The sequence below is a fragment of the Nannospalax galili genome, unplaced genomic scaffold (assembly GCF_000622305.1).
Source record: "Nannospalax galili isolate Female #2095 unplaced genomic scaffold, S.galili_v1.0 scaffold1873, whole genome shotgun sequence".
In the NCBI taxonomy this organism is placed as follows: Eukaryota; Metazoa; Chordata; class Mammalia; order Rodentia; family Spalacidae; genus Nannospalax; species Nannospalax galili.
In genome coordinates this window covers 226,134-253,828 of record NW_008333218.1, presented here as the reverse complement: position 1 = coordinate 253,828, position 27,695 = coordinate 226,134, and the positions used below count along the sequence as shown (strand labels likewise).

Sequence of the window (27,695 nt, the reverse complement as noted above, 5' to 3'; positions counted from 1 at the left end):
GAATATAAACAGTGGTCAACAATAACCCTCAAAATTAATGGTCTCAACTCCCCAGTAAAAAGACAAAGACTGACTGGATTAGAAATCATGATTCAGCAACTTGCTGCCTCTAAGAGATGCACCTCACAACAATGGTCTTAGGGGAGGCTGGAAAAAGGTATGCCAAGCAAATGGAACCAGAAGCAAGCAGGCGTAGCTGTTCTAATACATGACAAACAAGACTCCAGTCTAGAACTAGTCAGAAGAAAGAGGGAAGGTCACTTCGTACTCATTAAAGGAAAAAATCCACTACAAATACCGCAGAGAGACACCCAAATTTATCAAATAAAAAATGAACTTGGGGTTATGGAGATGGCTCAGCAGTTAAGAGCACTGACTGCTCTTGCAGAGGACCCAGGCATGGTTCCCAGCATCCACATGGCAACTAACAATTTTCCATAACTCCAGTTCCAGGGGCTCCAATGCCCTCTTTGACCTCTGTGGGCATTGTACAACATGGGTGCACTTACACACATGCAGGCAGTACACTCATACACGTAAAATAAACTTTATTAGCACTAAAATCTCCCACAGACTACAACAGTGTTAGTGGGTGACTTCAATACCCAACTGTTACCAATCGACAGGTCAACCAGACAAAAACTAACCAGAGAAACCCTAGAGTTAAAAGACACCATAAATCAAATGGACTTTACAGACATCTATAGAACGTTATGTTCAAACACCAAAGAATACACTTTCTTCTCAGCAGCCCATGGAGTGTTCTTCAAAACTGACCACATATTTGGACACAAAGCAAGTCTCCACAAATTTAATAAAACTGAAATACCAGTTTGTATCCTATCCAACCACAAAGGAATAAAACTAGATATCAAGAGCAATAAAAATGAAAAAAAGTACACAAATTCATAGAAGCTAAACAACATATTACTGAATGAAAACTGGATCATAAGTGAGGTCAAGAAAGAAATAAAAAATTTCCAAGAATTGAAAGAAAATGAAAACAAAACTTAGCAAAACCTTTGGGACACATGAAGGTGGTCCTAAGAGGAAAATTCATAGTATTAAGTACCTACACCAGAAAACTAGAAGCATCTCATACAAACAAATTAACAGTGCACCTGAAAGACTTGGAAAACCAAGAACAAACAACGCCCAAAAAGAGTAGATGGGAAGAGAGAAACCAAGGCTAAAATTAATAAAATAGGAATGAAGAAAACTACAGAAAAAATCAGTTAAAGGAAGAGCTGGTTCTTTAAAAAGACTAACAAGATTGACAGACCTTTAACAAATTGATCTAAGTAAATGCAAACGAAAAGGAAGCATTCCAACAGATCCAGAGGAGTTTCAGAAAATCATGGACATCCTTAATAGCCTATATTCCACCAAACTAGAAAATCTAAAAGAAACAGGTAACTTTCTAAATATGTACAACCTACTAAAATTAAATGAAAATGACAAATCATCTAAGCAGACCCATAACAACCAGTGAGATAGAGCAATTAAAACTCTCCCAACACTCCCCACCCCTGAAAAATACACATACAATACCTGAAAACGAGTGCATGTGTGTACCTGAAGGTTATATAACAAGGAACACAGTGCCAAACAGGGGAAGCCTCCCTTTAAGTTGCCACCCAGAACTTGAAGGTAAGACCCTATTGCTGAAGGCAGGACATACTTCAGACACAGGACTTGGAGCAGTGGAGCTGGAACTGACCTGGAAGCCTCCTCCCTGAAGATTAGCTCTCTTAGTTTTAGGGGATACTATACAAGCCACTAAGAGAAAAAAAAAAAATCAATCAATGGTCCAATCCAGTTGTAAAGCCTAATAACCGCCATGACTGGTGCAGTAAACTATTTCTATTGGTACTATAGTGACACTTTTATCTAAGGGTTAATCAACAGCTACTAATTGGACTTTAAAGCCCTCTCAATGAGAGGGAACTAATGTATGGTTCTGTAAACATAGCCAAATGCACATGGCTAGAAAAGTCATAGATCCCAGGGAAAAAAACCTATCTCTGTCATATCTCTAGTCAAATGTAATTTCTTACCATGTGCTAAATAATGTATCCCTTGTATTAATGGACAAGTATATCATATACCACTCATCAAAGAAGTTCCTTTTGCAACAGATGGAGGCTATTACAGAGTTCCACAACTGGTCACACACAGATGCCGAGTTCTAAGTGACACATTTACAGTGGAACCTCGACACTAGCTAAGGTTCAAGGAACACAGAACAGGGGTAGAGAGTACTACTGCACCCCTCAACTCTCACCAGCAAAGCTTCCTCATACAACAGAGTGGATGCACACAGAAGGCCACAACTGGCTCAGTTTTAGAGAACAAGAGGCTGCAGAGTACGTGTCACTGGATAGGGCTCCTATATTAAACTTCACACACCCATGGCTCCGGGACCATTGCAAAAGAGTGGGTGGAAAGACTGTAAGAGCCAGGGCTGGTGCATGAACATAAGGAAACAGAGGCTTTCAGGCCACTGGGAACTTGTGCGTATGAACCTGCAACAATGGGGACAGCATGCATAAAACCGATGCCAACTCAATGAGACAAAAACCCACCACAGAACCGGGGTAATGAGCAGCAGGCTCCAACCTTGGCTGAAAAACTACTGGCAACTGACTACTTCTAGGGTGAGGGAGAGTAGATCTTCCTTAAGGGAGTGACCCTAAATAGGCTAACTAGAGTCCAGTGGATGAATTTGTCCCAAGGGACATCTGGACACAAATGCTTGACCAAATAGAACTTAACACAGATGACAGAATGATTTTTGATAAATGAGCCAAAAATACACACTGAAGAAAAGGAAGCACGTCCAACAAATGGTGCTGGTCAGACTGGATAAGGGCATGTAGAAGAATGAAGCTAGGTCCCTGTCTCTCACCATGTACAAAATTCATCAAATCAACCAAGGATCTCAACATAAGACCCAATGCCCTACATCAGACAGAGAAAAAATTAGGGAATATATTGTCTCGAGTGGAGACAACCCCACAGAATGCAAAGATAAATCTTTACCCAGCCATACCTCTGATAGATGGTTAGTACCTAGAATATACAAAGAACTAAAAAAAAAACAAAAAACTAGACATCAAAAGAACAAACACAAACAACCCAATTGAAAAGGTGGGCAAAGAGCAGGACAGGGAGTTCTCTAAGAATGAAACACTAATGACTGAGAAATACTTTTTTAAATGTTCAACATCTTTAGTCATCGGGGAAATGCAAACTAAAAACGCTGAGATTTCATTTTGTCCCTCTCAGAAAGACAAAGATCCAAAAACAAACAACGACAAATTCTGGAGAAGATGTGGAGAAAGGGGAATTCTCATCCTCTGCTGGTGGCTGTGCAAACTGGTGCAGCCACCATGGAAATCAGTGTGGAGATCCCTTAAAAATCTTGAAATTGATCTACCATATGATCCGGCCACACTACTCTTGGGCATATACCCAAAGGACTCAATACCCTACAACAGAAAGATCTGTTCATCTGTGTTCTTTGCTGCCCTTTTCATAATAGAAGTTGAAAACAACCTAGAAGTCCATCAACTGATGAATGGATGAGGACAATGCCACACATAAACACAATAGAGTATTATTCAGGTCTTTAAAATAAAATTATGAAAATCACAGGTAACTTGATGGAACTGAAAACAATCATCCTGAATGAGGGAACCCAGACTCAGGAAGACAAACATCCCATCTTCTCTCTCTCTCTCTCATAGCTGGATCCTTAATTTGAAACCTCAGACATGCTTTTTTTTTTTTTTTTTTTTTGCTGCCTTTTATGATGCAGAGTCACCCTGTAACCCTAGCTGGCCTAAAACTCACTACATAGACCAGGCTGGCCTCGATCTCAGAGATCTGCTTGCCTCTACCTTTGTCCTGGAGTGCTGGGATTAGAGGCATGTGCAACCATACTCAGCAGATATGCATGGTGGTTCAATCTGAAAATTCAGACAGAGAGGTCAAGAAACTAATAAATGGCCATGAGTGGGTAGTAGAGGAGGCTTCCTGGGAGAGGTGGTAGAATGCAGTGATCTGAAGGGGGAAAGGGAGCCAGTAGACTAGGAAGGGTTAAATGGGGTGGGGAATGGGGCATACAGGGCAGAGGAAAGACTATAGGGAGGGATAAGTAACTCTACAGGCCTTTAGAAAACGCCACATGGAAACCTATCACTGTAGAAGCTTCTAGGTGTACATGTGTGTAAGTTATAACAGGGGGACACTGCCCTTTCTAGACCTCATAGGCTAATGAAAAAATCGAAAACAAAAAAAAGCAATGTCAGGAATGGACTCCCTTCTCTAGAAGCTGTTGACCATGGGGTCCCTTAGACCCTCAAATACTGGCCATTGCCCCTGCTCTTGGTTACTCACCAGAACTGGATGGTAATACCCTATTGCTGAAGACACTACATTCATGAGCTGTAGAGCAAACAAAGAGAAACCAAGCTGTGCTGACTTCAGAGCCTCATCTCTACTGGCCAGCATCCATAGTGCTAGAAGATACCATGCATGCCACCAGAAAGGAAAAATAGTCATCCTTACCAGCTGTGAATCCTGTGAACTACAATAACCCTGGCCTGCAAAGACAGACCCACTGGTGCAATATTAGCACAAATATTATGGAGTAAACAATCACTCTCTACTTTGATTTAAGGTCCACTTCTTAGGATGGAGTCCATACCTGACATTGATATCAGGCTTAGGAACCTAGGCTAAACATGTCACAGAACATAGGGGAGAATCGAATACTCTTTTTCTACTAAATAGTTATATTAAACTGACTCTCGATGACTTATTAATATATCCATATATTAATGCATTCTCAACTCTCACCAGAGAAGTTTCCTTATGCAACAGATGGTGATTAACACAGAAACACACAACTGGCCAATGTGCAAAGAACAAGGGGCTGTAGAGTGCTTATCCCTGAATAGGACACCTGTATCAAACTTCAGCTCCCAAGGCTTAGTGGTCAATGCAAAAAAGGGGGCAAAAAGATTTTAAGAGGCAGAGGTGGTAGAGGGCCACAAGGAAACACCGTTTTCCAGATAGCTAGTCAGTTACTCATATGAACTTACAGCAATTGTGGCAGCATACACAAGTCCCACGCAAGCTCAAACCAGAAAAAAAATTCCACACAAACAGGAGGAAGTGGTAAGGAGCTCCAACCCCACCTAAAGAAACTGTGGTAGTACATGCTATGGGAGGGGCAGAGACAGTCTCTTTCAAGCACAGGACTCCTGGTAGGTTAAACAGGCTCCAGTAGATGGACCCACACTGAAGGATATTTGAAGACACAAATTAGACTTTATAGCTCTTATTTTGTGTGTGTGTGTGTGTGTGTGTGTGTACATTACATTGGGAAGCAGTAAGGGAAGATGGGGATGGGGAGGGGATCTAAATACTATAGAATTATAGCGAATGAAAATCACAAAAATTCAATTGAAGAAGGAAAAGACACACAATGGACTCTTCTTGATTGGAGAAGTGTCTCCAAGGACACTGCAGGGAGGAGATTTGGTGGTGCCGCTGCAAGGGCCTCGTACACAGCATCTCACTGTGTCCCTGCACAAACCTACATGCAACACCTCAATATATCTTTACAACAGAACTTTAAGGTATTGACCACTGCCTCTTATCTCTAGTAGGAAAAGAAGGAACAGAAACTGGGGGTAAAAACTGTCCTGACTCTGCTTCTGTTACATCTGATTGGCATGCAAGCGTCCCTGTGCATTGTGGGAAATCAAGGCCTAACCACCCCATCACAGCCTACAGTATTTCTTGGGATAAAAGATGGGTCAGGCATCCCTCAAAATAAAAAGGAAAAAAGAAAAAAAGATACTATATATTGCTAAAGGGAACACTCCAACAAGAAAGTACAGTAAGTTAAATATACAGGAACTGAATGCTAGGGCTACCAATTTCATAAAACGAATCCTGCTGGATACAATGGGACAGATGTGGCCAAATGATTCCAGCTACTGCATGAAGTTACTTTTATTACCCGTCTGACTATTCTACATTTGTTTAAAGCAATAATTAGGATTTTCAGTGAGAATTAGGCATTCTGGTAAATAGGTACCGTCTAATTTAAGGCTTCCAGTTTTTCTTTAAGTATAAAACCACAGTGCCATCACAGCAGACACAGATATACATTGCCCAGGTGATAAGAAAGAAGTCACTAACATTTTAAAGATTCTGTTATGGGGTGGGGGGCTGAAGAGAAGGCTCAGCATCAGCGGTGAAGAGCACTGACTGTTCTTGCAGAGGACCTGGGTTCGTATCCCAGCACCCAAATGGCAGCTAACAACTGTCTGTAACTCCAGTTCCAGGGGATCCGACACCCTCTTCTGTCCTCTGTGGGCACTGCACGACACAGGTACAGTGTCACACATGCAGACATAGCATCATACACATAAAATAAAAACAAATAAATAAAAAATTTTTTAAGGATTCCCTTATGGCCTTAAGCTCATTTGTATAAACATACATTTCAATTCTGATTGACATGAGTGTCCCCCAAAACTGTGAGCATGAACAAACAGGCTCAGTTTGGGCACAGGTTTCCAATGACCCTAAGCCCAGGCCCAGGTTCTGAATTCCTGTGACCTGCTGCTCCCTCATTTATACACTTAGGAAATGAGGCAGAAGGATTCACTCTCCAAAAGTTCTTCAGTTCTGTTCATGAATTTCTCAGTGAAGGAGGGGAAGACACTAATAGAATGTGTGCCATACAAGCAATCAACTGAGATATATCACAGAGGGACAGTACCTGAGTGCTGCTTAGAAAGGCTTTACAAGTCCAGGAGCAAAGCCTATTATGAGTCCAGATGCCCAACCAACTTCTGAGACACAGCTAAGGCAGATATGAAAGCTGCATCATTAAAATTTGGGGAGCAGTTCTGGGAACACAGGAAAACGACAGTCTCCATCACCAAGTTCAGACAAGAGGAGGAACCCTGTGCACTCATCTCCAGTCTCTACCAGCCTCAGCACTAAGCGCACAGGCACTAGGCTATCAGGATACATGGCTCTCAGTGATTTACTACAATAGGTGAAATACTCAACTGAGTACACTAATTTTTGACTTCCTTAGTATTAACCATAAACAGCTACTTTTCTAGCAGTATTAGGTCTTCAGAGTTTCCTAGGAAGTCTAAATATACAAAACTGTTCTGTTCCTGACTACCCCTCAAGCAGGCAAATTCTGCTTCTTTCTGCTATTTTTCCTCCTAATATTTTGGGGATTTTTTTCTCTCTTTGCTGATTCTTGTTTTGAGGTAGTGTCAGTCTTGCAGTCCAGGCTAGCCTGAAAATCCTTCCATATCCAGGCTGATCTTAGACTTATGGTAATCCTCCTGCCTCAGGCTTATAAAACATGTGCTATTGTGCTGGCAAAAGTCCTTGACTGAGTTTATTTCCCAGTGTTCCTAAGGGCTGAACTCCCAAACTTGTACACACTTCCCAGCACAGTTGCCTCAAAGCCATTCAATAATCTGTTTCCACTGTCATCTCCCCAAATCTGAGGCTGAGGCTAAACAGAGAGCTCGCTATATCCCCAGCTTAAAACTCTTTAGCAGCTTATTAGTAAAACATACCAAATTTTTCCATCAACCAACAGCTATGGAAAATAAGAAAGAATATCTGGGAGCACGGGCTAAGTGACATTCAACAAGCTTTCTACTGTCTTGAAAAAGCACCTCAATGTTGCATTCAAACCCATATCGCAAATTATTCTAGCACTAAGAATGTTTGCTGGAGAGCTAACGGTGGAGCAGATTCGGAGGACAGAGGACTTCCTGGTGTTGGGCAGCAGTGTCCGCCTTCACAGGGTGGCTGCACTCCCCACAACCCCCAACCAAGAGGTTCCAGGTTGTGCATGGCAATGGATTTGCCTGTGTTGGGTTTATCCAGCAAAGGTGGGGGTGAAGGTAGGTTCCTGTCGTTTTCAGATTCTGGTCTTGGGAGGACTGATTCTCAGGAATAGCCTCCCATGCCCACTTGACGGCCAGCTATGGCCTTGACTCCACACCTGGTCCTGGGCACCCAGGCCTTGGACCTCCCATTCCCAGGCACCAGGAGGTTTTCCATCACTTTTCTATTACTCCTCTATTGGCCCAGGGTACCTTCATCTGTGCCCTACAGAAAATATAAAACACCTAATTGAATTTCTGGAGATAAAAATCAAGTCCAGGAAGCTACAAATTTTAAATAAAATTAATAACTGATATAAATCTCAAACTAAAAATCACTGTATTTTAGAACGCAAATTCACAATTCTATATGTCTACTATAATTTCTGAGTATTATGTAGTGACAAAACTGTACTACAGAGCTTCAACCATACTATGAAATTTCTCACTAGTGCTGTGACGTGAGTTTGGCAAACATTCCCCTTCCAAATTCTCCAACCTATACAAAGTTTTTCAAAGTAATCATGTTTTTTTTTTTCAAAGCAATGCCAATAATAATAATAAAGAATATTTTATTAAGTGATGTAAAAACTGATTCACTAAGCCTGCTGTCTTTTAGATGGCTCACACACCTTTGAGTTCAAACCTGAATATTCCTTGGGTAGAGCCATGGTCTCATTTTACAAGGCTAGTTTCAGTAAATGCCGGGCTCCTCCTTACAGTAAAGATGTCTTCTGGCCTAGTACATGGTTAGCACAGAAGGTGCTAACTTGTCCTTCTGACAATTTTTGTTACCTGTCTTCTTCCTTCTACGCTCTCTGCCTCTCTACAAGGCTTTTAAAAAACAAAAATTGATACATCTTTTGGGGCATGACAGGACACATTTAAACAAAATTTGGGGGGAGGCATCTCAAAAATTACACTGCTTAAGCCAGGCGTGGTGGCGCACACCTTTAATCCCAGCACTTGGGAGGCAGAGACAGGTGGATCTCTGTGAGTTCAAGGCCAGCCTGGTCTACATAGTGAGTTCCAGGACAGCTGGGACTACAGGGAGACCCTGTCTCAAAAGATAAAAATAATAATTTTATACACACACACACAGCTAAAATAATTATGGGAACAAAGAAGTCGCTAATTTTCCTAGGTTTTGTGTTTACTTGTTTCTGAGCAGGGTCTTACTATGTAACCCAAGCTGATCTTGAACCTCAGCCTCTGCTGTAGTTTGAATATGAAATGTCCCCCGAAGGCACCTGTGTTTGAACACTTGATCCCCAGCTGGTGGCACTGTTTGGCAAGGTTGTGGAACCTTTCGGAGGCAGTGTCTCACTGGGGGACGGGGAAGGGGGGTATGGGGGAATCACTGCAGCATGCTCTGGGGCAACTCCAGTCCCACTTCCTAGTCTTCTTTGCTCTTTGGGTACACACAGGATGTGACCAGCCTCCGGCCGGCTGCCATGTCTTCCCTGTCCTCATGCACCAAACACCCCTGGAACCGCAAGCTAAAACAAATCCTTTCTCCCTTAAATTGCTTTTGTTGGGGCATTTTATCGCAGAACTGAGAAAGTAACTAAGACATTCTCCAACCGCTAGATTACAGGCGTGCATTACCATATCTGGCTTTTAGATTTTTACAATCACCAGCCCTACAAGCCTATGAAATACCTAATTAAGGCTCAGCTTCAAAGTACTAAAGGTTGAAACAAGCACACAGTGTTAGGGCAGCGAGAGAGCTACTGGGCCACCCCCCTCCATCTGAAACACTACACAGCCTTCACTCCTTAACAGTCCTGTCACAGAACAAGAGCTGGTAAGCTTGCGTCGTAGGACCTGGTCCACGGAACTGAGCTCCCGAAAGAGGCCCAAAACGGGACCGCTGACAGAACATGACAGTGTTGTCCACTGACAAACACAGGCATGAACAGTCTCCTCAGCACGGATCTAGCACAAGATTACTGCTGCAAGAACAATCTGGACAGATAGTAAAATCCTTTCACTTATTAGGCTTGGATTTGAGAAAAAAAAGGCCCAAAATAAAATGATCTTTCTCAACCCAAACTATTATAAACAAGGCTATCAAGTAAGCTCTCAGTGCACAGAATATGGCACTGCAGTATCAAAGTCTAAAGCACCCAGTAATGACACTACAAGAGAAACAACGTTATCATTAGAACCCAACACAGCTCTAATATAAGTGGGTTTTGTTCTTTTTTTTTACTTTTTAAGAAGTGAAACCACTTTATAAGGAATTTATAACAGGTTTGTGGGGTTTTTTTCTTTTTTGCTAGATATAATTTCAGGTTAGTTATAAGTCAAAATTTTATGCCAAATAGGTAAAAATACCTAAAAACCAACTCATAACCAGTAGTACCAACTACTTCAAGTCTCCTTTTATCTCTACTTCCCTCAGAAACACAACCAACTCCAAGATACTCTAGAAAGGCAGGAAAACCATGAGCTGTGTACTGCCTGTTCTGTCATTTACAAGGAGCAGAACCGCACACTCCTCTAAATGCCTGTGGTGAGCTTAAAGTGGCAAAACCCTAGGAAAAAATAAGTAAATAAACAGTAAAACCTAAGCATAAACCAACACATGAACACTGCCATATAGTAGGAACTAACTCTATGTTAAAGAAAACAACCCAACACCCTGTTCCCCTAGTCCTGGGCACAGCCTGCTTTTGCTCTCAGCACCCTGGATCTCTGGACTCCTCTCTTCATCAAGACCTGCCCACTGCATCCTGATCCCCTGCACTCAGACCAGCTGAATTTTTCAGTCTAGTTTCTTAGAGCCTTCACGGGCTGTCCCCACCCTCAACTTGCCTTGAATTCCCTAGCCCAGCTTTCTTCCCTGGGACCCCACATCCTGTTCTTCTACACTTGGGCACAGAACCTCTTTTGCTCTCAGCACCCCACATCTTTGGACTACCCTCTCCAAATTGCACCTTGCCCATTCCCTACACTGGGACCATCTGCAGCCTCACCCACTGCTGCAGGGCTAGGCTTGCCTACCCATTAGTAGGGGTCTAGATTTTGGCAGACAGCCTGAGATCATCTGAATCCAGCCTCTGCCTAACAAGCTTCCCAAACTGTGCTGTACCTGCTGGCTAGAGGCACCCAGACCATAGGAGGAAGCCTGAGAGCATCTGATTCTCACCTGACTTGGGCCTCTGCCAAAACTTCTGCGTAGCTGGACAAAAGCCATATGGTCTTTTCAATATAAAAACAAAAGGGAGAACCTGAAGCCTAAACCTACAGACTTTTCATATCCAATAAGAAAACAACTAAGACACATCATATATACAAACAGAAACAAACTCCAGCTCCACAAAGGAAGGCTTGAGTCTCACACCAGAATCACAAACAACAAAAGAAATATACATGCCAAAATCACAATGAAACAGTAATACGAAAAACGCAAATAATATCTCTATCCAACACCAACAGTCCCATAGAAGAGTTTTACGAGAACCCTCTAGAGATAAACCAGGGCACAGAATTTAAAAGAACAATTATTAAAGAATTCAATGAATTTAAAGAACACACAAACAAATCAAAGAACTAAAAGAAAATAAGGATAAACTTCCACTGAATTCAGAAGACATAGAAATACTGAAAACTCGAGGTGAAATGAAGAAGGAAGTGAAACTCTCAAAAAGCCAATTAGAAACAAGAGAAAGCCTCCCAATAGAATGAATGAAATGGAAAACAGAATATCAAGATTGGACGATAAAGTTAAAGAATTGGACTGCTCAAGTAAAGATTATGAAAAATTGTTCAAAACACAGGAACAGAATATGCAGGAAATGTGGGACACCATGAAAAGACCAAATTTATGAATCACAGGAATAGAGGAAGGAGAAAAATCTCAGGATAATGGTATTGACCAGATCTTCAACAGAAGTGTAGAAGAAAATTTTCCAAAATTAAAGAAAGATATCCCCATACAAATACAAGAAGCACATAGAACACCAAATAGGACCAGAAAAGAAACTTCGCATGGTATATCACAGTAAAAACATTACACAGATAGAACAAAGAGAGAACACTGAAAGCTGCAAAAGAAAAACAAGTCACATATAAAGGAAAACCCATCAGAATTACAGCCTATGATGTATGGAACTATGAAAGCCAGAAGAAACTGGACCAAAGTATTCCCAGTTCTAAATGACCACAGATGCCAACCCAGAATACTTAACCAGAAAAAATGTCTATTATAGTTGAAGGGGAAAGAAAAATCTTCCACCACATGAATAGACTATAAGAATTCATATCCGCAGGGCTGGAGAGATGGCTCAGCAGTTAAGAACACTGACTGGTCTTGCAGAAGACCTGGGTTCGAATCCCAGCACCCACATGGCAGCTAACAACTGTCCGTAACTCCAGTTCCAGGGGATCCAACAGCTTCTTCTGTCTTCCGCGGGCATTGCACAACATGGGTGCACTTAGTACATGCAGGGAATACACGCACACACATAAAATTAAAATAATAAATAAAATATTTAAAAATAAAAGAATTCATATCCACAAAACCAGTCTTTCAGAGAATTCTTGAAGCAATACAAAGAGCTGAAGAAAGGAACAACTACACCCAAGGGGTTACAGAAAGAAACTAAATGAAGGTATAACTGTGGAAACACAAAGTTAGACCAAGAATGCAAACAGAAATTGAAAGGACAGGAACCAACACACATCTTTCAATAACAATGTTAAATATCAATGGACTGAACTCCTCAGTCAAAAGACACAGGCTAGTTGAATGGATTAAGAAACAAAATCTACTAAATATTCCACCCAAATACCAAAGAATTTACTTTCTATTCAGCACCCCATGGAATTTCCTCCAAAATTAATCACATACTGGGTCACAAAACAAACATCAACAAATACAAAAAAACTGAAGTAATTCCATACATTCTATCAAACCACAATGCAGTAAAGCTTAAAATCAACACCAGAAGAAGCCCTAGTCACTACACTAACTCATGGAGATTAAACAACACACTCCTGAACAATGAGTGCATCAAAGGGGAAATTAAGAAAGAAAAGTATTCCTGGAATTAAACAAAAAGGACAATACAACACAACAAAATCTCTTGGAGACTTTAAAAGGAGTCCCAAGAGGGAAGTTTATAGCTCTAAGTGTCTACATTAAAAAATCAGAAAGAGGGGCTGGAGAGCTGGCTCAGCAGTTAAGAGCACTGACTGCTCTTGCAGAGGACCCGAGTTCGATTCCCAGCACCCACATGGCAGCTACGAACCATCCTTAACTCTACTTCTAGGGAAATCCGAAGCCCTCTTCTGACCTCTGCGGCATTGCACGACACAGGTGCACTCACATACATGCAGGCAATACACTCATACACATAAAATAAAAATAATAATTTTTTTTAATTAAAAAAAAATCAGAAACACAAATAAAAGATGACATGGTAATTCAAGACTCTTAAAAGGCAAGAACAAATGAAACTCAAGTGCAGGAGAAATAACAAAAATCAGAGCAGAAATTAATGAAATAGAAACAAAGAAAACAATACAAAGAATCAATGAATCTAAGAGCTGGTTCTTTGAAAAGATAAAAAGATAGATAGACCCTCAGCCCAGTTAACCAAAAGAAAGAGTACCTCCAAATCAACAAAATCAGAGATGAAAGGGGAAACATCGTAACAGACACTAGAAAGATCCAGACCATTACAAGGGAATATTTTTAAAACCTATACTCTATTAAATTTGAAAACCTAAAAGAAATCAATAGGTATCTAAAATCATGGGAACCAGAAAAACTAAACCAAGAAGAGATCAACAGTTTAAACAGACCCATAACATATAAGGAAATTTGAAACAGTAATACAAAACCTCCCGACTAAAACAAGCCCAGACCCAGATGGATTTACAGCAGAATTCTACCAGACACTTAAAGATCTGCAACCAATACTACTTATTCAGGAAGATAGAAACGGGAGAACTCCCAAATTCCTTCAAAGCCAGCATCACTCCAATACCAAAACCAGGTAAAGATACAACCAAAAAAGAAAACTATAGACCCATATCCTTAATGAACACAGATGAAAAAATTCTCAACAAAATACTTGCAAATGGCATACAGATACACATCAAAAAGATCATCCACCATAATCAAGTTAGCTTTATTACAGAGATGTAGGGATGGTTCAATACACCAAGTCAATAAACATCATTGAATCATATAAATGGACTTGAAAGACAAAAATCACATGGTCATCTCAATAGATGCAGAGAAGGCCTTTGACAAAATTCAACATGCATTTAAGTTCAAAGTCCTAGAGGAAATTGGACTGGAGGGACCATACCTCGACATAAGTAAAGCCATATATAACAAACCCACAGCCAACATCATTCTAAATGGGGAAAAACTGGAAGCATTTCCACTGAAATCAGGAACTAGACAGAGCTGTCCACTGTCTCCACTCCTTTTCAACACAGTGCTTGAAACTCTTGCTAAAGCATAAAACAAGAAAAGGAAATTTTAAAAGTACTAATTTTGATCTCCATGGGCATTGCATGACACGGGTGCATTTATCCACATGCAGGCAATACACACCAATACACATAAAATAAAAACAATAAAATTTTTAAAAAAGAAGTGTCTATGGACACTAAAAAATATTTTTTAAAAGTACTAATTGGAAAAGAAGACGTCAAATTAATTCTTTTTTTTGCAGATGATTTTATACCTAAGAGACGCCAAAAATTCTACCAAAAAACTCCTAGAAATGATCAACACTTTCAGTAAAGTGGTAGGTTATAAAATTAGCCTTTTTATAAACCAATAGCAGGCAAATGGAAAGAGTACGTGGGAACCCTCCCATTCACAATAACCTAAAAAAATTTTTAAAATTAAAAAAAAAAAAAAGGAAAATGTCTCAGAATAAACCTGACTGTGGTGGTTTGAATGAAAATGTCCCCCATAGGCTCCAAGTGTTCGGACATTTTGTCCCCACATGGTGGTGCTGTTTTGGGAGGTTTTAGAAGGTGTGGCTATCCTGGAGGAAGCACGTCACTGGGGGTGGGCTTAGAGAGTTCTCAAGCCTTCCCAGATCTCCAGTTGCTCTCTTGCTTCCTGTGCCTGTGTGATGATGTGGGAGCTTAGCTGCTGCTGCTCCTGCTCCAGCCACCTCCAGCCACCATGCCTCCCCGCCATGACGGACTGTAATTCCCCCGGAAATGTAAGCTCAAACTCTTCCTTCTATAAACTGCTTCGGTCAGTGTTTCTACCACAGCAGCAGAAAAGTAACTAATACACTGACCAAAGACTTTATTAAAGATTTCTACAATGAAAATTAAAATTTTAAATCTTTAAAGAAAGAGATTGAGAAAGACATCAGAAGATGGAAGGACCTCCCATGCTCATGGATTGGAAGAATTAATATTGTAAAAATCACTCTCCTACTGAAAGCCATCCATAGATTCAGTGCAGTGCCAATTAAAATCCCCATGACATCCTTCACAGAATTAGAAAACATTCTAAAATTCATATGGAAGCACAAAAGTCCCCAGATAGCCAAAGCAACCCTGAGCACAAAGAGCAGCACTGGGGGGATTACTATACCAGATCTCAATCTGTATTACAGAGCTATAGTCATAAAAATAGCATGGTACTGGCACAAAAATAGACCCGAAGATTGATGGAACATCACTGAAGACACAAAAATGAGTACATGCGATTTCAGCCACCTGATATTTGACAAAGGGGCCAAGAACATTCACTGGAGGAAAGACAGCATCTTTAGCAAATGATGTTGGTAAAACTGGATCTCCACCTGTAGAAGAATGAAACTAAACCCATATCTGTCACCTTACACAAAAGTCAACTCCAAATGGATCAAAGACCTCAACTCTGAAACTGTTAGGAGAAAATATTGGTAATACTCTACAAGATATAGGTGTAGAAAAGGACTTTCTAAAACAGACATCAATTGCTCAGGAATTAAGATCAAGAATTAACAAGTGGGATCTCATTAAACTAAAAGGCTTCTGTACAGCAAAAGAAACAACCAAGGAAGTGAAGAGAAAATCCACAGAGTGGGAGAAAATCTTCACTAGTGACACATCTGACAGATGTTTAACATCCAGAATATTTAAAGAACTCAAAAAACAAAGAATCAAGAAAGTAAGCAATTCCATTAAAAGATGGGCTAAGGATGTAAACAAACTTCTCAAAAGAAGAAATAAAGATGGCTAAGAAATAATCTTTAAAAGTGTTCAACATCCTTAGTAATTAGGGAAATGCAAATTAAAACCACTTTAAGATTTCATCTTACCCCAATCAGACTGGCTATGATCAAGGGAACAAATGATACCAAATGTTGGAGAGGATGTGGGGAAACAGGAACGCTCATCCACTGCTGGTGGGATTGCAAAGTTGTACAACCCCTATGGAAAGCAGTGTGGAGAACTCTTAAAAATCTAAGATGGCTCTGTGGGTGAGAACACTGGATGCTTTTGCAGAAGACCCAGGTTTGACTCCCAGCACTCATGTGGCGGCTAACAACCATTGGTAACTAGTTCCAGGGGCTCTGATGCCCTCTTCTGACCTCCAGGGCATTGCACAACATGGGTGCACTTGTATACATAGAGGCAATACTCATACACATAAAATAATAATATATATTTTTTTAAATCTAAAACATGAAACTACCATTTGATTGGTTATACCACAACTCCTTGGCATATACCCAAAGAACTCATCCTATTGCAGAGATACTTGTACAACCAACCATGTTTGTTGCTGCTCTTTTCACAATAGCTAAGAGATGGAAGCAACCTAAGTGTCCCTTAACTGATGAGTGGTTAACAAAAATGTGGTATATTTACACAACGGAGTTCTATTCAGCAGTAAAGAAAGATGAAATAATGAATTTGCAGGTAAATGGATGGATCTAGAAACTGCTGTACTAAGTAACACAGACTCAGAACAACAAATGACGTACGTTCTCCTTCATATGTGGATCCTAGCACCAAATCCTCATATGTGAGTATGTATCCTGATGTAACTGCAGGAACCAGGATAATGAAAAGGAACCAGGGAGGTAAAGGGAAAGAAGGACCCTGAGAGTGAACAGTAGGAAACAAGTGTGACTAAGGGAGAAATGGATAAAATGGGGTGTTTAAATGGGGAGGGGCATTAGTCAGCAAAATCTGATAAGATAAATAACCTAGGTTGTTAAGGCAAACAAACCCACAAAAAATGAAGCAAGTAAAGGGGATTCTAGGATGAGAAACTTAAAGGTACATTAACCAATTTTGATTCATATATAGGTCTGAGCTGGATCTTAACTCCAAGAAATATCAAAAGCAATCAGGAAACTTTAAACAATGACTGGATACCTGATTACAAGAATTACTGACAGTTCTTTGACATGTGATAATGGCACTGGAGTTGTATTTTATTATGGATTCTCACCCTTCATGAAAATATACTAAAACATTTATAGATGAACTAATTAAGTTTGCAATTTGTTTCAAAATAGTAGTTTCGGTATGGGAGGGCAATGCATACTGGAATAGAGAAATATAAATTATTATCAAAACTGTGATAGGTATATGGAGATTTTTTTTTTTTTTCTTTTGAGACAGAGTCTCCCCGTAGCCCCAGCTGTCCTGGAACTCACTATGTAGACCAGGCTGGCCTTGAACTCACACAGATCCACCTGCCTCTGCCTCCCAAGTGCTGGGACTACAAGCATGCGCCACCACATCCAGCTATGGAGATCTTTTGTATATATCTGACTTGGGGGGAGGGGGCAGAAGAGCCACACTAGGTAAGAATGTGTGACTAACTCTACCTTTATGTCAAGAGAATTCTTCTAAATAAGACAGAGAAGTTTCAGCTACACATTTGCCATAGGCTACCTCACCCACTGTTTTAAGAAAAAACTCATAACATACATAAAAAGCATAATTAAATATTTTTTACAACAAATACGGAGAAAAACAATCTTCTCTGTACTGTACCTGAGTCTGGCCGCCCATCTGAGCTCCGAAACTCTTGCATTCTCTTTTCCAGTTTTTGTTGCCTCCGCCGTTTCATAACTACCTCAGGGTTAGAAATTGTTCGAGTAAAGCTGGTTTCAGGCATGTCTTTGTAAACTTCGGCAGCCAGCCGAGAATTCTCACTGTGAGGTACGAGATCACCAACAATATTTAAACATTTTTCCTACTAGGGAAAAAAAAATCATTAAAAAAAACATAATGGTAAATATCATTGGCTACATCTATCTCCTAACAGGTCTGCCATATACTAGTTACCACGTGGTAACTGCCATGACATTAATGATACAGCATCTCTCTATACAAACAAATGGACTGAAGGAATGAAAAATATATAAGTAAACTTTACGGTGAGTTCACACAGCTCAACTGTCACATGTTCATGAACAATCATTCATTTCAACTTTTACCAGTGTCATCCTAAACAACAAATGATATTAGACTACAACGTTCCAAATATAAATATTTTATTATTATTTTTACTTTATGTGTACGAGTGTCTCGCCTGCATATATGTGAGTGCACCCGTGTCATGCAATGCTGCGGAGGTCAGAAGAGAGCTTCGGATTGAGCTTCAGATTCCCCTGGAACTGGAGTTAATGGATGGTTGGTAGCCGCCATGCGGGTGCTGGGAATGAAACCCGGGTCCTCTGCAAGAGCAGTCAGTGCTCTTAACTGCTGAGCCATCTCTCCAGCCCCACACTCCAAATACAAGAAAAATATTTAAGAATCTTCCTTTATAGTAAATCTTGAAGAATCTAATTCATTAAAAGCATGATTTTCTAAACACCTAAAAGACTAACTAGCATTCGTTTTCTGAAGCTAAACTTTGAAAAGGAGACTGCTCCAATAGTTTTTGCAAAAGGATCCACAGTATCAAATAATGAGCAGAAAACTAAGTATTAACTATGATGAAATAAACTGAAATATGACTAAATTTTAATAATTTAAACATGTAATTTTAATCATAAACATATTTTTTGAAAGAGAAGCTTTAATCAATCAAGTTGATTCATCTGAAGTAACTCATTTTCTATATCAAATAATGTACCACCTCTTAAAGTAAGCCAGTGAAATGACAAGCCACAGGTGTCAGTTCCAAACTCTCCTTTTCTAGGATGTTCTCTATACAGGAGAACTGTGTCCACACACCTCCTTCCTCTCGTCTAGCTACGTCAAACACAGCTTGTACTCACAAGCAACTACACAGGCATTCCTCCTAGAGGTTACATCCAGGGCTGTTGTGACAGAACAGGAATGTCCAAGGTGCATCTGGATTTGAGATGGAAAACCTGCTCGACTCCCCAGCACTGCCAACCTCTGGCCAGTGTATGTGACATTAGGAACCGCAATTGCCTTTTTGGCCGAGATCACAAAAGTGAGAGCTTCAAAGGACTAGATGAAAATGTAGAAACCACCGACTCTAACACTTTGATCTAGGCATCTGCTAGCAAGGACCTTGTTCAAATAAGGCCCTTCAGTTTGGAAGAACCTCAGGTTTCCAGGCAGTCTTGGCTATTCTTGTCATCATTTACCTGCAATTCAACAAGTTTGGTGCACTAGGCACATGGGCTTGGGGCCTACATTGACGGGAATGTTTCCAAAAACACCTCACCTGTCATCTCCTTGGGAAGGCCTTTCTTCTTTGTCAGAAGCCTGTCTCAGTGCCTCTTTCTCTCTCTTCTTTTTCTCCTTCTTTTCCTTCTTGGAGAGAGTTCTCTTGAAGTTCTGAATGACACCTTCTTTCTCCTGCTTTTCAGGTCCATTACTTTGGGCCTTCTGGTAAAAGTAACATTATCACCACATTGACCACTACCCTGGAATCAGAGGAAGCTCCTTATGGTTTGGCTGCTGCCTTCACCTCACAAACCATGGCCAAAAAAAACCCAAAATAACAACAACAACAAAACCCTATGGAACAATACGGGGCCTTAGATGAGGGAAAGTTCTTTACCTTGATGAGGCTGATAGTGACAGGGTATACTGGTCAAAACCAAGTAAACTAAACATTCATGATATAAGCATTCCACTGTATTTAAATTTTGCCTCAATTTAAAAACAAGAAGCAAGAAAACAAAAACCCAAAGCCAATACAAAAACTGGAGTACAAATCAGGAAATCTGATTTTCAATAAATAAAACAAAAAAAGTGACTATAACATGACCTGATAAGGGGCCTAGTGAAATGAGGCAGGAATAGAGACCACTGTCTATGTAACAGGTGGTTTCCTGAAACTTCACAAGAAATGTAATGAGTTGGTTTCCATGAATCAAGATTATATGTATTCTATTTTTTGTAAAAATGTCTACTTTCTTTTCTAGATCTTGCTTATTGACTTATTCTTAGTTTCTATTTCAACCTACAAACTTGGCCTGCTACTGAATAGGTAAAGAAGAAAAACAGTTACATTTAAAAAAAAAACAAAAAACCTGCCCTATTTCACAAAATTAAGAAGAGAAGAACATTAATATTCTATTTTTTCCACTCACAGATATTTATAACATTGTATCAGTCCTCAAAAGAGTTTGTACATGCCAGTAAGGGCCTGTGGCCCACAACAAAGTAAACAGAAGGAAAGAACACCAGCTGAAATCATGGTGCAAACATGATACAACATAAGCAGTAAAGCAACGGGAACACTTTACATGCATGTGCCACAAATGTAGCTAGTCACCAAAACCCAGTTTTGGAAGACAAGAGCACATCTGTGCAGATACCTAGGATCTAACATGCAACACAGACATCAGACAGAGAAAGCCTCCTGCTACTGTACAAGAGTAACAGCATTTTCACAATTAGGGTGAAAATTAGAAGACTCTTAAAATAGTTTCAGCCTCTATATTTGCTAGCATCTGTTCAGTACCAAAATCTTACACAAAATGTCACTTGACCTAGCACAAAATATTGTCAAGTTACATCAATAATCATGGTATTCCACACACAAAAAGAACAAGGGTACAGAAATTCCAGATATCATACCACCTGAGAAAGTTTTAGAACTGTTCTATGATGGCTAATATTGATTATGAACTTGACAGGACCTAGAATCACTCAGGAGACAAGCCTCTGGGCAGGCTTGTGAGAATTATCTAGATTAGGTCAACTGAAGAGGGAAGACCCACCCTAAAGGTAGGCAGCACCACTCCCTGGGTGTGGGTCCTGGACTACAGGAAGAGGAGACAGGAGCTGAGCACCACCAATCACAGCTCTCTGCTTCCTGATTGTACCTGGAGTACGGCCAGCTGCCTCACCTCCCATCTCCAGTTCTCTGCCAAACTGTGAGCCAAAATGAACCCTTTCTCCTTTGTTTGTGTCAGGGTATTTTACCACAAGAACAGGAAAAGTAAGACACAGTCTACTATGTCATCCAAAGAAATCCAAGAAAGCTTCCTGATTCCCAATCTTGACTATGTAATATGAAGACATTTCGAACGTGCCTTAGAAAGCTGCACCTAGAAGCAAAGTTTCCTTTTCCCTTTTGTTCCCTCCAGGGACCATTCGATTTTTTTTTAATTTGGGAGGAAGCTGAAATTGATGATGATCGTTAAATCTGTCTCAAAAGCACACAAAATTCTTCTTTGAAAAAAACGAAAGACAATCCTGGGTGACCAGGTGAACTGAAGAATGGACTAGGGAGAAGAGGCTACTTTTCAAGCACGTTCCAGGAAGAGGTGAAGGAATTTACAAAGAGAAGACGCTCCCAGGGAAAGCATAGACCCTGTTCGTCCCACAGCCCCAGCCCTGACTGTGGTGCACCAAACACAGGGACTGCTCCCACCTTGGCAGGGACTGTGTCATTCTCATTCTTAAGGACGAATCTCCCCTCCCGATCATCTTTGTTCCAATTCAACTGCACAACTAGAGGTTTCTCATCAATGTCCAATCTTCTTTCTTCTTCAAAACATGAAATGGAAGAAAGAACAAGCCGTGGTCATTTCATGGCATTAGTGCGATACAGACTCTGTGAAATACACTTAAACGTCATGTATATGAAGTACTTCAAACCTTCAATCATCCGCAGATAGACTGAGACGTACTGTTTGATGATGTTAAATCACTGAGTTAGGCAGCATCTTCCTGCTGTTTGGTACACACTCCATGCACCCTCTGACCAGGCGAAGGGCACTGCTCAGAACACATTTGCTGCTAGTGAGCATGTTTGTCACCATGATCCAGTGCCAGACACTGACCAGGAAAGAACACGCCCCTTATTCTAGTCTAACTGTGAAAACAAAAAACTTATTTCTGTAAAACCAAACTATCCCATAGCAACTAGAAAACAAGGGAATCATGTTACATGGTTGCACTGATTCATCAGATTTTCCATGAAATGGCAGCAGCCCACCACCTATCCCAAGTGACTGGTGGCACATTAGCCTGCCCTCCTGGGCATCTGATCTTATCTCTAACGTTGCCAACCTCAGCCCTCACGTGCCCTTCCACCACAGCGGTGCTGCCACTATGCCACTATTCTGCCAATACCACAACCCTCCCCACCCCACCCCACCCCTGGTGTGGTAAAGTGCTGTTGGGTGTACTCTTCTTCCAGTCTAGGGAAACCTGACAAACCTCCCTGGCATACCAGTCAGAAACAGAGCATAGCACTGAGGGACACACAATCTGGCCATCCAAGTCCTCAGTAGCTAGGGACTGTCAGGGATATGTATGAAGGACAGAACTCCTCCTAGCAGTCAAGAAACCTGATCCAGGGTAGAAAAAAATAAAGGGGCAGGAGCTGCTCCGCTGAGACAACAATCCGAGGAGCCTCCCATTCCTTGGGGAAATCCATCTGCTACACCTTCACTCCTCACCCTTGTTCAAGTCACTGCTACAAAATGAAAGTTTTCAGTGACCTCTCCATCTCCTTCTTCCTCTAGAGTTCATAGCTTCTGGTATCCATTAGGCAGAATGTAAGACTATTCAGAAATGCCCATTTCACAAACACCAAACGGGTGGCACGTTACCTGATTTTTCAAGTAACCTAAAACCTAGCATTTTCAAGCTTGAGCAAAAAAGTGAAATTCATCATAAAATGAAAATATCTGGTGAGGTGAGTAACTGACATCTAACAAAATTCAACCCCCTATTCCACCACCACTCTCCAGCCCTATGTACCACAGCCACCCCACCGTCAGGTGGCACAGGCAGCACACACAGTGCAAAGAAGATAGAAAGTAAAAATTTCAACCCTACAGAACTGGGATGGCGTGATGCCAATGACAATAGTATTTAAAAAAAATCACACGAAGTCTAAACCTGCCTGTGACATCCTAAGCTCCCTGTAGAAAACTCTGGCTTGCCAAGGTTGGAATGTTCTGAGGATTATGAGTTCCAATCCTGGGTCAAAGCTACAGAATTTATGCACAGTCAAGAAAAAAAGCTATTAGGAAGCATCTGTTTAGTGATGTGTCCTGTAGCTGCAACAAAAACCCTATCAAACATGAGAAAGACTTCATTGTCCAAACCTAAGACCTTTTCGTTGTAGTGGTGGTTGTTACTATTTTTTGTAAAATGTGTTTCCAGTTTCAAGTGGCGTTATTTATTTTAAGGGGCCAAAACAAATACAGGTATTAAGTATCTGTGCTGTACATAGTGGAAGCAGTACAAAGACAAGACATTTGGAGTTAGGTTTCAACGAAGGGACTACCTGCAGTAAATGACCAAGCCAGGGCTGAAGGGAAGGATGGCTCTACCTTCTCTCAAAAGAGATCAACAGGAAGGGACAGAGAAGTGCACCATGGGGCACAGAGGTGTTGACTACAGCCTGAAGGAAGGGAGAAGGCTATTTCCCCCAACCAAGTACTTCTGCTATTTGCCACAATTTAAATTTTGGCCCCTAGAGCAAGAGTAGGATGCATTCTACACCTGGTGACAACGTGGCAACAGGATAAACGTGTCAGCAATAACTCAGTAGGGCACACCAAGTCTAGGAGAGCAGCTAGGGTTTGCAGAGCAAGAAGGTGCCCCAAGAGTGCATGGGAAACCAAAAACATGCAGAGGCTGCTGGAGGCACTTAGTAAATAGGACACAGAAACAGCAATGCCACGTATCAGAACATAGGAATAAAAACTTTTAATTGTTTATTTAGCAACTGGAAATATAAGAAATGAAAGCGTTAACTAATGAAGGAGAGAATCAATAAATCTGCCATAAATTACCAAGTTGCTCTTCTCACAAAATTTGTGCCAGATCAAAATCCTTTATGATAACAAAATATAATTTGAGGGAACTAATATTAGGACTAAACCATACAAACAAAATAAACCAAAGGTGGACTATGCTAAAGCACGATGACTCATCACTGTACGTAAAGTCAAGGTGCTCCAGGCCCCTCTGCAACTTCATACACTGAAAGAGACCTTCTGCCTTAGTGACTTCACATTCAGAAGCATTATCATTTATGCTTCCACCTGAATTAATAAGAGAAACCCTACATATAAAAAGAATAAGGGACAATGAGACGACTCGGAGGGTAAAGCACTGGCCATGCAAACTTGATGATTCCATTCCATCCTAGGAACCTACATGACAGTGGAAGGAGAACCAATTCCACAAAGTTGTCTTCTGACCTCTACATACATGCCATGGCACGAGGGTACACACACACACACACACACACACACACACACACACACACACCATATACATTCACATATTAGTAGTAAATTTTTTTTTTAAAAAAAGAATAAAAGTAGATTTTTCCTGGTTGAGCAAGGGTTGGGCCCAGGCTTTAGTCCACGCATGTGGAGGCCTAGCGACGAGGAGCCAGAAATGAGCTCTGAAATGTCCAAATGGACAGATGTACTGTGTCAGAGGCTATGGGACAACTGGTTCCTGGTCCACACCAGTATGCTGCATCCCCTCTGTCAGGATCATAAAGTATGTCCAAAAACTAATGTGACTGGAAGTGCAGGCCTGTGTCAGAGAAGCCCACTAGGCCCAGGATGCCCAACCCTCATTAGAAGGAGTTGTACTCGAGAATGAAATGAAAGGGTTAGCTTTTCTTTCATTTTATGTATTTTTTTTTTTCAAATAGTGTCTGAATCTAACTAGATAATAAACTGAAGTGTTACATATTTTCTTTGGCCTAGGTACCACTGAAAGATTACCTAGACACTAGGGCTAAGGCTGTAGCTCAGTAGTAGGCAGCTTGCTGGCATGCCTGAAACCCTGGCTTTGATCCCCAGCATGAAAACAAAAGAAAAAGAAGAGAAGGAAGGGGGAGGAAGGGGGCTAAGGAAAAGAGTTTGCTGTGTTTTTTTTTTAAGAAAAAACAATCAGCCTGGTGTGGTAGCACACACCTTTAATCTCAGCACTTGGGACTTAGGAGGCAGAGGCAGGTGGATCTTTGTGAATTCGAGGCCAGCCTGGTCTACATAGCGAGTTCCAGGCCAGTTGGGATACAGGGAGACCCTGTCTCAAAAAGACCAAAAAAAAAGCAAAAGCAAAATCATTTAATTTTAAATTCTAATCTTTCATGTTACTCCAAGACCTACCTGGTGGTTGGTATTCAACTAACCAAATGACACAGATCAAAAGCAGCTGGGGGTTGAGAGCTGCTTCTCTTTGTAATCTATTCATAGAGAGCCACAGGTAAAGTGAAACTCCTCTTCAGGAATCTCTATGAACTGAGAATGTCTTCTAGGGCAGAATTTAGTCTGGGTATTATTTATGCAAGGAACAGGCTCCTAACCTTAAAAACCATGGACTGATATATATACTCCTGAAGAAGAGTGTTTACAACACCTGAGAAATCCCACGTCGCTAACATTCTAGTTTTATTTCAAATGTACAAGGAAAACTGTATTTTCTTTAAATCAAGAAAAGTAAATAGGGGCTGGAGAGATGACTCAGCAGTTAAGAACACTGGCTGGATTCAATTCTTGGCACTCACATGGCGGCTAACAACCAGCTGTAACTCCAGTTCCAGGGGAACCAATACCCTTTTCTAACCTCCTCGGGTATTACACAACCCGGCAGGTACACTTACACACATGCAGGCAATATACTCATACACATAAAAAAATAATAAAAAAAAAATTTTAGAAAAAGAAAAATGATGTTAAAAAGCTTTGTTTTTAACAATAAATTTTAAATTTTTACTTAAATTTAAGAGGTTCAAATTGGGGTTGTGCCACATACATTCTTTTTTTGGCTGTATTTGCTGTACTTTGCATTTTTTTAATAGGTTACTAACATTTCCAAAGGACCTATAAAATACTTAAGTTTCTACATTTCTAATCAGCCCAACTTGTTTTTTCTAAATATTTTTATTTACTATTTTTTATTTTATGTGTATGTGTGTATTGCCTGCATGTGTGTAAGTGTACCTGTGTCATGCAGTGCCTGTGGTAGACAGAAGAGGCTGTCGGATCCCCTGAAACTGGAGTTATGGACAGTTGTTAGCTGCCATGTGGGTGCTGGGATTCAAACCCGGGTCTTCTGCAAGAACAGCCAGTGTTCTTAACTGCTGAGCCATCTCTCCAGCCACTTCAAGTTGTGTTTTTGTGTTATCATGTTGTACAAGGCATCTTTATTAATGGCTAATGTTAATGTAAGCAGACATTATAAACTATATAAAGGAGATTTTCCTCAAGGTGCCCAGCTGTTCCCAAAGAGTAATACACTGTTTCAGAGTATAAAAGCATGATGCCTAGATCACTGACTTGATATACACAATACTGAACTGGGTTATAATTCTCCATGACATTAAATCTATACTTAAGATATTCTCCAAATGAAGTTATCACGCAATACTCTGATGTATTATGGCACTAGATATTTTGGATAATATTTTATGAAATGTTACTTGAGAGATACGCATATGTAGACGAATACGTTCATCCTAACTTCCCACAAATGTGCAAGAACACAAAAGAATGTCTTAGGTTTGCAAGTTTGCCAGCCTGTCAATCACTCTGTTGGGTGGGAGAAAGAAAGAAAAAGAGATGAGCAGTCAAGCTGAGGTCTAACTATGACATCCCTGGACAGGCTGTTGACTCCAGGTCAGGACACAGCACCAACTGCCCATCTGTGTACACTGACCTCCACTGACATGCACTTCATAGAGTGAATACTTTGGAGAGGATAGCATGCGCATATCAGGGCGGAACTTCTCTGCTAGTGTTTCAATCACGTCTTGAGTGGTTGCAGTGCTAGAGACCCGAATACATTTTGTTGCGAAGTTTCCAGCAGCTTTATCTTGAAAATAAAATCTCATCACGCCATGGAACTCCAGATCCTGAAAGAAAAAATATGATACATTACTGGAAATGATTCTGGTAACATCCACTTTTCATAGTAGTAAATGAAAAAGTCCATTAGGCTTTTTAAATGTTTATCATAAACATTTCAAACAGAAACTAGGAAACGGGTTTTTAGTCTTCAGGTTTTAATTATGTGATTTTGGACACACTGTCTCGTGTCTCTTGCTTCACCTCTTGTAGAACCCAGAGACACTTTTCATTCACCCGCTACCCCCCAATCCCTCCAGACCCCCACTAATTGCTCTTTTAGCTTCTGTAAAATGCTTGGCTGCTGCTTTAGACATGCCTAGACATACCTTGGCATGCCCTGAGCCCCACCTGCTATTCCCCACCCCCCTTCCAGGAGACTATAGATTAAAAAAGCCCGAGCACAAAAACTGCCCTATAAGGTAAAAACGGAGACTCCTGGCCCCACAGGTAGCATTCAGCACATTCCCTATCCCTGAGAATAGCACCTACC

General features: G+C 40.7%; 1 protein-coding gene across 10 annotated transcripts in view; it reads right to left on the bottom strand.

The window, feature by feature from the left end:
- The window catches only part of Afdn (afadin, adherens junction formation factor), a 130,175-nt gene extending 102,969 nt beyond the window's left edge, over positions 1–27,206 (bottom strand). For 5 of the 10 annotated variants that reach the window (XM_029560999.1, XM_008827877.2, XM_008827878.2 and 2 more), the window contains exons 1-4: positions 27,015–27,206; positions 21,748–21,860; positions 19,585–19,748; positions 17,934–18,094 (exon numbers count right to left, since the gene is read on the bottom strand). In XM_029560999.1, the coding sequence (XP_029416859.1) occupies positions 17,934–18,094; positions 19,585–19,748; positions 21,748–21,860; positions 27,015–27,189 (613 nt within the window). In that variant the 5' untranslated portion in view covers positions 27,190–27,206. Of the gene's footprint in view, positions 1–17,933; positions 18,095–19,584; positions 19,749–21,747; positions 21,864–27,014 lie in introns of all 10 variants that reach the window. The other 5 variants (XM_017796841.1, XM_017796852.1, XM_029561000.1 and 2 more) reach the window with 2 other exon arrangements.
- Between the last annotated feature and the right edge of the window lie 489 nt (positions 27,207–27,695).